The following is an 11090-nucleotide window of genomic DNA, read 5'->3' as shown; positions in this document are numbered from 1 at the left end:
CCCGCCCGACTTCCTATCGTTCAGAATTTGTCATTGCCTGCTCTCGAGCAGCGTGTGACAAGGCCTATAGGCGGTGAAGATTTATTATGAGTTCAGATGTCGGCCACTGAAGTAGAAAGTGCAAACACATCGACATTGTATGTTCAGCAAACAAACCCAATCGAGATGCCTGCTAAGCAGTGTGAAAGTCTAGAACCGTGTGCTAAGCAGTCCGACTGTTCGGAACCGCTTGCTAAGTAGTCTAAAAGATAGGAACCACATGCTGACTAGTCTAATAGTTCACAGCCGCTTGATAAGCATACTGATGTGTCAGCACTGAATGCTTAGCAAACCAATCCACTGTCATAGTTGCATCAACACATCAAAATGTTGGCACAAACTGCTAAGAAGCCCGACATAGCTTGAACGAGTCGTCATCTGTCCATCACCTCTGGTACTACAGCTCAACAGTCTGCCCCAGTGGCATCATCTGTTCAGTAGACCATCCTACATTCATAGCATTCTCAGTAGCATGTTGTTCATGAAACCAGATGACAACCAAGAATTTCTTCACCTAATAAGAGGAAAGTGGGCACGATTGTACACAGGAAGATAGGTCCCCAAAACAAGGAGGGATGGGACCAAGAACCTCCTACTCCAAAGAGTCATCACCCATAACCAAATTAACAAAAATTTTCTAAGGGATGAGTATTCCCGGTTTTGACGACATGTAGGAAGCAGAAGTTGAAATGCTAATTTATAGTAAGAAAGTATACCCATTTGAAGCACACAAGTACAAGCATGGCCAACCATTTCTTGTTGGCTAATACTTTGAGAAGTGGAGTTCCAGTTGTGGCAAGTTATATCAATATTGCATGATAGAATGTCAGAAGGAGAAGATCATAACATTCTCTAAGTGCACTACAACACTAGGCATTTCCCTCACCTTGTAGGTACCATCAGTGTGGAATTCTAGGACTTTCATATCTTCTTCAACTTTGAGAAGCTTGCTACCACTCTTGTCGAACGCTTGATGTTGTAAGGACTTCACAAACTCTGATCAACTTCTGCATAAAGGGTAGTAAGTGAAAAAACTAGCTATATTGTATTCCCCTCAGGTAATTGACAATGTAGAGAACATTAAGGGGGTGTGCATATTTCATTGATCCTGATTCAGCAAACGACATTTTGTTAAGTAATAATGAGACACACAAGTCTTCGATTGATCATGTCGCGAAGATCTAGTTGGACTTACAAATAGGAGAATTCTTCATGTGGCCATATCATGAATAGTAATCAAACAAGCATCAACTACAAGATGAAATCAACACAACTACTAACCCACACGTACCAATCTGAGGTTCGGAGACGAAGATTGAATACTCGTGATGAGCTAGGATGAAGCATTGGAGGTGACGATGGCTTCAATTTCCACCTCGCGGAGGGTAATTCCCTCGGCAAAATCTCTGTGTTAGAGAGAAACAGGTCCTCTACCCAGGTTTCCGCCTTGAGACTTTGTCCAGAAAGATAACTTATGATATTTTCTAGGGTAAAACACACCATATAGGAGAAGATGGTCACCAGAGGGTCAGCTGGGGCCCCTCAAGCCATCAAGGTGTGGCCAGGGGGGCGCACCCTGTTGGCTTGTGAATAGCTGCTGCCCCATCTCTCGTTTAGTTTTGGCCCAGAAATTCTCAAATATTACAGAAAATTTCTTTGTAATGTTTCGGGTCATTCGGTGTAAGTTGATTTTTCTGCATTTTTCTTTGTATCCCGGTCTAAAATTCCAGTTTCCAAATGTTTCCCCCTCGGTGATGTACCTTGTATATTCAGAGAGAAAAGGCATAAGAATTGTATGATAATAATGGATAATGGACTGGTTCAACTGAAATATCAATAGTAATTCATGTTGCAAAATTAGTATATCAATTCCCCAAAGCATAAACCTCGCTTGTCCTCAAGCGGAAGCTGAGCTCGAAAATAGTGTCGACATGATTTGAGAGATAGGTGTCGAACAAAAGAGAATACGAGCATGAGAGCATCATGAATATTAGCATAGCATCAAGTATTTTATCATATAACTTCTTAGGAACAAGTGACTATCCATTCACAACGATTGAGTATGAAGCATAAGTGTCACAGCCCTAGATTATAGCTAGTAGTTAGTTGCATGAGTAAGCATTCATGAATGCATTCAAATCAATTTAATTCAAATTTGGATGATCTACAAATGGGGATGACCAAACCCTAACACCAAACAACATCCAAATAGGTTCAACAAGAGAAAAATCCTAGCTACTCCATATTCAAAACAAAACCCTAGCAACTCTATATGCAAAACAATTCAAAAGTGGTGACAAATCAATGAACCAAAATGGTTTTCATAAAAGTCCATCATTTTTGATGAATGTTGGAAAGAAAATATCAGGGGTGATATATATTTTCAAAATACTTTTGACATTTATTTTAAACTCAAAAGCCACTGAAATCAATTAATTAATTGATTTCAAATACTTCCTAGTTTTATAAAATGTTGAAAACTTCACATGGGGTTGGAAATATTCCAAATAACACCCCAGAGTTGTTTAGCTATTTTCTTTGAATTAGTTGAAGCCAAAACAAATAAAATAAATGTTAGAAATAACAAAACAGAAAAGAATAGAAGAAAAAAAAGGAAAAACTTACGTGTCGCCCCTGCAGGCCGAGCCCACCAGGGCCTCCCCCTGCTCGTCGTCTTCCGCGAGCAGCTGTGTGGCAGCAGCGCGTGCACCGGCTCCACCTCTTGCTTTCCACCTCCTGCTCGTCCCCGTCCTCATCTCCTCGCCCGGGGATGCCCCAGACCCCCTCGAGCTCATCCTCCTCTTCTCTCTCCAGTTCCCTCTTCCATCTCTCTGCTTTCCCTCGTTGCCGTAATTGCCGAGATCTCCAAGTTCGCCTCCAGCTCTTCTCTAGCCACCCGTCGCCTTCCCGACAGGCTCATTAGCTCCGCCTCGTCGAGAAGCTCCTCGCCGTCAACCTCCCCGAGCACCCGAGCCACTGCAGGGTCGCCATCGTCACCTTCTTCCTTCTCCAGTCGCCGGAGCTCCCCACCTCGATTCGCCGGCCAGGGTCTCTCTCCGGTCTGCCCGATGCCAAAAACAGAGATGCAGTGAGCCCCTGCTCCTTTCTCCTCTCACCTCACGCTCTTCCGTGCCCCGTAGCCTCGATCCCCATCGTGGCTGACTCCGGCCACCGCCCGAGGTCGTCGTCGGCCTCGCTCCGGCCACCTCCTGGCCCGTGGCTTGGTCGGAACGGATGCGCCGCTTTGCCAGCTTCCTATAGAACCCAACCGCGCTCGAATTGGACCTCTGTAGCGCAATTCAGACCAACTCCGGCGAGCCCTCCACCGCAGGCATGGTCGCCGGCGACCACCCTCCGGCGAGGGCCGACGTGGACAGTCATTAGCCAGGACTAACCCCCCCCCAGAGCCATTGCCAGAGGGCCCAATGCCTGGTCAAACCCCAATTAGGGGCTGGTCAGCGTGGGGTTAGCCTCTGGGTCACTGACCAGTGGGCCCTAATGGTCAGGGTTTGACCTGGACCGGCTGGTTAACCTGCTGACGCAGGGATGACATCAGCCTGACGCAGTAATAGCTTTTTCTGATTTTAATCAATTCCAGAATAATAGCAGAACTTGTAAAACTCATAGAAATAAAAATATAACTCGGATGGAAATAATTTATATATGATAAAGGATCAGAAAATTCCAAAGAATCTGATTATGGCATTTTCATGCATGTTTGAAAAAGTTAACATCACCAAATAGGCAAAATGGTGAATAGGATAAATTTCATATTTAGTATGGAGATGGAATTTGATACTTATTTGAATTCCACTTCAATTATTATGACCAAACATTGGTCAATGCAAATCAGTACCTCAAAATACTAACTCCATGCATGTTGGAACGATTTGTTATGAGTATCAGGTCGAATCAATTATAAGGGTACTTGGAAAAATACCCGGCTTGAAGTGACATTTGAATCCTAATTCAAACCAACTTCAACTTAAGAAATGATAGCCACATTAGCCCTGCCACCTTTCATTTCATGTCTTGAGCATGCATCATAGTGTTGTATTTCCGTGAAGTAATTGTTGTTCTTTCTTGTTTGCCGGTGTTGTTTCCTCTCGGTAAACGATGTTTCCAACGATGTGATCGTTCACATTGATGAAGACTCATTGCTATCTTGAGACGTGTCAGGCAAGCAAACCCCCTTGAGCATATTGAAATAAACCCACTCTGTCGCTCCTGCTCTCTTTTACCGCATTAGGACAAACACGATTCAACTGTACATGTTATCGGTAGTTGAACCCATTCCTCTGCATGACCTGATTTTGTCACAGTAAATAGTTGAAACCACGTAGCATGAGTAGCAACTGCTTGAGCTTGCTGTGCTTACTCATCCATGTTTGTTTACAATGCCTGCTATGCTTAGAGACGTGTCGGGTCTGACCCTTCTGGATGATGAATCAAAATGGTTGTGTTCATGTCCTACAGTGTGAGAGTAAAAGTGTGAATCCGATTTGGTAAAGGTAGCGATGAGAGGCCATGTAGGAGTACATGGTGGGTTGTCTCATTGGGACCGTCCTTAAGAACTGAGTTATGTGTATGTTATCCAAGACAAGATACTACCATGCATTGGGCCCTGGAATATGACCCCACTCGGCTTATTAATTGCCTAGATCCCTGTCCAGGAGTTGCTATTAGTTTCTGGTGTTTGTAGGAAAAGTGTTGGCGGCCGTGTTTAGCTCCGCCCGACGGGGTAGGCTTCTCTGCGGTAGATACACAGTGGCACGGTGTACCAAGTGGCACCCGGATGGTGGGCTTGGGAACCATGCGCACATCGTTTGGGGCCGTAGAGGAAACCTCGGCCGGACTTCCTTGCGGGTTCAGTCTCAAATAGGCGATAAACCTGGACTAGGGTCTTGTGTGGTTAACGGTCGTGGCCGACACCCATGCCAGTGCTTCCGCTTGAAGGTTGCCGAGATGCATGACGTGCATATGGTGCTAAGTGGTGGGATCATGTGTGAAGAAGTATACCCCTGCAGGGTGACTCAATCTGTTCAAATAGCCGCGTCCTCGAATATGGACTACTTGGAAACATTACGTGGTACATAGACAAGTTAAATGGATACTTTAAACATGCAAGATAAGTGTGAGTGCTATGGAATGCCTTCTTGTAGGGAGACGAGAGTGGATCCATACTGGTGTATTGCATTGGTGAATATGTGGACTAGTGTGCGCTATCCCACCTCAAAGAAAGAACTTGTAGTCGTAGTACAGGTTAGCCAAGAGTCAAAGCTGGCTTGCTGCAATCAAACCACACAATCCTTTCATTGAAACATGATGCATATGTAGATAGTTCTGATGTAAGCCTTGCTGAGTACCTTTGTACTCACGGTTGCTTTATTTATGTTTTGCAGAGAAGATTTAGTCTCATTAAAGGTTTCTACGCGATGTGTTCGATGTTGACCGGAATAGCTTGGGAATCCTAGACAGAGGTCTGGCTCCTTTGGTAGGGTCGTAGTAGCTTTCAGGCTCTTCCAACCACTTTTAGTAGATGTCTGTACCCAGATATGATTTGCTTCCGCTTGTTGTTTGTATGACTTGAGTGTCGGGTCACCGTACCCCTGTTTGTAATAACACACTATGTTGATTCTTATGAGTCCTTAATAAAAGCTTGAGTCATAGAGTTGTGTTGTGATGCCATGTTGTATCTACACATATCGTGCCTATTGTGTGTATGTTATCAAATGCATTATATGTGTGGGATTCGACACCTAGTTGTGTTCCTTCAGTAGTACTCTTTACAGGGAAATGCCTCTTTGTGCTGCTATCGAGCCATGGTAGCTTGCTACTGCTCTAGACACATTGATTGACCGGCATGTATCCTTCTTTGCTGTTGTGTCTGTCCCCTCGGGGAAATGTCACGTGGTGTAATGGAGTCCTTGTAGCTTGCTACGACTCGTCTACACACGTTGTTGATCGACACCTGCCTTGTTGGGTTATGTATGCCTGTCCCTGTACGGATGTACCGCTTGGGTTTATAACTAGTCATGTCGACCCGGGTTCTTTGTCGTTTGAACGCTAGCAACATGTTCATATACGTGAGACAAAAGACGCAAACGGTCCCGGCCAAGGTAACGTGGCAGCCGTGGAGTTTACCGTGCGTGGGCCGCAAAGTGATGTGATGTGTTACAGGCTGGGTTCTTATGACTTAGGATTGGGGTCCCGACAATAAGCTTTACTAATAGTCAACAAACCATATTCTCAGATATTTGAGCAATCCTAATTCATCAAAATTTAGAGGAGTGTCTATGTAAGAGCTTTCTCGTTGGCAATCTCACATACTCAACTATCATTTAATCTTCCATGACTGCTCACGCTCAAGGAATATTTGTAGAGATCATGTTTCCATAGGACACGTAGGAAGATATGGGATTGAATGGCTCATCACCCAACTTATTTACCTCTAGGGTAATATTAAAAATAATGAATCGTGATTATCTACATCCACTTGGATATATAAATCTGAATCTTCCACTACTTGAAACACAGAATTTGCCATCTGCCTGGACTTTGCCGTCTGCAGGCTGATGGCAAAGAGCCTCTTTGTCATTTGCAGGCTGATGGCAAAGAGCCTCTTTGCCGTCAACTGGAAGCAAAATAGACGGCAAAATCTTGGTTGATGGCAAAGGAAATATCTACCAAGCCTTTGTCGTCTGCAAAGGGGAGAGGCCCCACCCCCCTGACGGCTGGCGCCAAACCCACCCCCGCCCCTTCTTTTTCTTTTTTTTTCTGATGTTTAGTTGATTAATTAGTTTAGTTTAGTTTTCTATTATTTCGTTCATTAGTTTAATTTAGTTTTCCGTTCTGTAGTTCATTAGTTTAGTTTAGTTTTCTATTATTTAGTTCATTAGATCTGTTATTTAGTTAATTACTTTAGGAGAAGAGGAGAAGAAATAGGAAAAATGAAAAGAAGGAAGAAGAAAAATAATAAGAACAAGAAAAGAAGAAGAGAAGAAGAAGAAGCGGGGGAGAAGATGAGAAGAGGAGGAGGAGGAGAAAAAGAAGAAGAAGAAGAGGAGGAGAAGAGGAGAAGACACTACTAGGAAACGGGCTATAGATGATATAGACACAAATGGTGCACCAGACAAGTAGTACGCCACTACTATATAGCAGTGGCGCACCATGTGCAGGTGTACCATTAGTGTGATGGACACTAATGGCGCACCACACACTCGGTGCGCCACTACTATAATTTTTTTTTCCAAAAGTACTAATGGCGCACCGGGGCAGAGTGCGCCATTACTAGTTTAACTAGTAATGGCGCACCACTCACCGAGTGCGCCACTACTATATTTTTTTTTGCAAAACTACTAATGGTGCACGACCAGCTGGTGTGCCATTAGTAACCAGGGTTACTACTGGCGCATTTGTAGGTGGTGCGCCACTACTATTCTTTTTTTTTGCAAAACTAGTGCCTCTCCTTTCTTTCTTGAGGCCAAAGCCGCAGACCCACATGCACGCACACACGCACGCCATCGCTGCTCCTCATCCCGTTCGCTCGCTCGCTCGCCGCTGCGCCGATCTCCGCCGCCATGGACGCCTCCTCCTCGCTCATGGGCGGCCCCGCCTCCGCCGATGCGCCCACCGATGGGGAGCACCGGATGGGCACCACCATTGTCGGCGTCTGCTACGACGGCGGCGTGGTCCTAGCCGCCGACTCCAGGACCAGCACCGGTATGCCCCCCTCCCCCTTCCAACCTCCTATCGCGCCCCGCTTCTCCCGTGGACGCACTAGCGGTTAGGTTGTGTTGGATACGGCTGCGTCGCTGCCTGATTCAGCTAGTAGATCGCGCGGGGGGACCGATGTATGTGTCTGCTGCTGCCGTTGCCATGGTATATGTGTGGCGCCTCTACTAATTCAGTATTTATTTCCCTGCTAGTATAATCTAGTTGCGAGATCAGGGGAAATCGTCCGCGTCTTCAGTCCACGGGAGTAATCCGATTGATAAGTAATTAGCGGGGAGATGCGCCCTTTAGCTTATATATAGGATTGGGAGTAGCACCACCATGTGTGGTTTGGCAAATCAGATCTCCAGGTACTTCTTAACATATATGCGAAAACTCGTAAATTCATGGACAAACCTTGCTTTCTTACCCATAGGATTGGATGCAAATGAGTCTGGGGTTTACCAGAATAGTAGTTATCACTGGAGCAGTGAGAATTAGACGCAAACAAATCAATTTGTTAGTAAGATGTTTTTACTGGGCTACAAGATAACATGCCTGACGAAGTCTTGTGCTTACAGTCAAATTGAAGGAAGCCAGCATTGATTTGTTTTGCTCTCTCGATTTATTTGCTTAATGTAATATGTGTTGTTGCTTGATCTTAATTCGCAGGAATGTATGTGGAAAACCGTGCTTCGGACAAGATTACTCAGCTCACAGATAATGTCTATGTTTGCCGCTCCGGATCTGTAAGTGCTTATGTTTATGCACAAGATTGGGCACATTCTCATGTTGTTAGCACGTGTTACTGTGACATTCAGTTGTTTGAGTAGGCACCATTCAGTTAGTCTATTTCATAAGTTAGTCTTACTTTCACTTCTTAATTATTCCCTGAATCAATGAGCAGGGTATATTTGATTGCTGGTGTTGATAATAAACAAAACAAACAAAATATAACAAGACAAGATTTTTTGTTTTTTCTTTTGCATGCCGCCATTTTGTCGTTGCCTTATCATTGCTTGTCTCGTGGAAGAGTGGAACTATTGAGTTGTGACAGACCATCATTTCTTTTCATCGGCTACTTCAATTTTTGGTAGTCACACATCCCATTTTCTGCTTATAAGTTCTATGTCTCACATGTAACATGCTTCTCATTATATTGTATCTGAGTGGGGCGCCGGTCAATGATGTCAATGACTATGCTTTGATCAGCTTTCTCTTTCTGCATTTGTTAAGGTTCAGTCCATCATTTTAATCATACTAAAAGCATGTGTTCGCTGTATAGAATTGCCTAACTAGCGTCGGTTGCTTACTGCCTACATGTGCTTGAGCTGCCTGCATTATGCCGAATGTATGGATGCTTCTTATTTATTAGCCAATAATAGGATGTATGCCTATCTTGCCCTAACCCAATAATCCATATGCTGTAGACTTTCTATAATGGCCTTCATTTGTTTTAGATCTTAAAAGTGCCACTTCTAACTGAACCACCAGTGTCAAAGTTTTTATTTTTTCGTGCCACTTCTAACTGAACCACTTCCAAATTAACCTCTCATGTTTTGCAACCTGGCATTTCTTTCATTTATTTTTCATTCTGATCTGAGAGCTGAGTTCATTCTTGTCCAAATTATCAAAATTACTTTGACGTTGTAAGCCACTCAAAATTCCGGTTCTGGGTCGTTAACTTCCTTAGGTCGTCATCTGGAGAGGAGTGCTATATTAATTAATGTTCTCATCACTTCTATTTCTTTTTCAAGGCCAGCAGGTCCTGAGGCCAATTCACTCAAGGGAAATGGTAATGGGACTCTTAAAATTTGTTACTCTGTTCACTTTTGTTGTGTTCCTCTTTGACTGCTATGCTTACTTGGTTCGTCTTCCTTTCCAATGCAGGTGAAAATTGAACATTGTGATGAGGGTGATGCCACTAGTGCCGGCGCTAGCGCTCCCAGGAGTGGTACCATTGACCCGCAGCAACTTGATCGCAAACTTGTTGTTGTCAAGGCAGAGGAGGTGATTTGTTTGCCATCAAACCTATTACTTCCTCTGTCCCAAAATAACTGTCTTAGCTCTAATGTAATATTATACTCCCTCGGTTCCTAAATGTAAGTCTTTTAAGAAATTTCACTAGTCATCTACATACGGAGCAAAATAAGTGAATCTACAGTTTAAAATATGTCTATATACCTGAGTTTTCATCAATGGTCTCCTCGTACCTGCTGTCATTGTCTATATTCCCTGTTTTGAATTTGTTTGTCCAATCTTCTGAACGTCCTAACTTCAGCAGGAGCTGGATTCGTTCTCAAAAACGAGGTCGTATTTATTAATCAAGATGAGCTTCTCAAAGAAAGAAGTCGACTTGGCATTCAGCGAGTTAGGTATGTGATATTCCATTGATTTGTAAAAGCAGTAAACATATGGATTTTTTCTCAATATATGTTTAATTTCAGGTCACGGCGCTTCACTTGATCAGCTTGTAAATTGGATTATGACTAATCAAGAAGCTTCAAATGAGGTTTCTTTTTCCCAATCCCTTTTGTTTTTCTTTACTGGTTGTTGCTTCTACCACTGGATCTTGATCTCGCGTTGACATGAGCTAGAGTTACAGCTAGCACATTTGCTCAGACTTGGGTATTTCCCGCCTCTAGTCTTCATGTCATCAGTTTTAATTTTACCGTGTGGTTGGCAATTGCATTTTCAGTATCAATCGAGTATATTTAAGAACTTACAATAATGAATGATTAGTTTTTGAATACTAACATCCTAGGTTTATACTAGCAAGCCTGTAGCTTTGTCTGTTCTTTGGGTGAGACCCCTGATTTGGCTTATCATTGTCAAGATATTTACCAAGTGAAGTGTCGTGTGTCGTGGCTTCCCATTGTTTTCCTCACCTTTGTTTTTGCTCGAAGAAATTGAGGTGAAACTAAAGTGGCTGTTCCTCTCCTTCCTATGCATTATCTGTTGGTCCTGTGGCCGCGTACATAGAAATAATACATGAATTCAACACGGTCAAGTGTACTTCTCACTTTGGATAGAAAATTCATGAATCCTGGTTATCCTTTACGTAGAAATAATCCATTTGCTTCCAATGATATTCTACATTAACTTATATAGAAATAATCCATTTCGTTCCAATGATACTGCACATTAACTTATATGCAGAGAGATATAGAAAAAAGGTGTAAGAAGTTGTTGTTAAATGACCAATCCCATATACTGTATGCTTATTTTAGATAAAGAAAACAATAACGGTGATGGGTTTGAGCTTAATTTTTGTTGTATGTACCATGGAGAATTTTAAATTACTCTCCTTTTCATTTGGATTTGCTTTTTCCCCTCGA

The 11090-nt window shown here is 43.2% G+C and overlaps 1 protein-coding gene across 1 annotated transcript; it reads left to right on the top strand.

Annotated features, from left to right (window-relative positions):
- Positions 1–7619: 7619 nt before the first annotated feature.
- Positions 7620–8650, top strand: LOC123396492 (proteasome subunit beta type-6-like). Its single transcript, XM_045091410.1, has 2 exons — positions 7620–7761; positions 8425–8650. Exons 1-2 carry the CDS (start codon positions 7620–7622, stop codon positions 8583–8585), a joined length of 303 nt encoding a protein of 100 aa, XP_044947345.1. The 3' UTR covers positions 8586–8650.
- The last annotated feature ends 2440 nt before the right edge of the window (positions 8651–11090 follow it).

The sequence above is a fragment of the Hordeum vulgare genome, chromosome 5H, assembly GCF_904849725.1.
Source record: "Hordeum vulgare subsp. vulgare chromosome 5H, MorexV3_pseudomolecules_assembly, whole genome shotgun sequence".
NCBI lineage: Eukaryota > Viridiplantae > Streptophyta > Magnoliopsida > Poales > Poaceae > Hordeum > Hordeum vulgare.
This window is presented reverse-complemented; position numbering and strand designations above follow the sequence as displayed.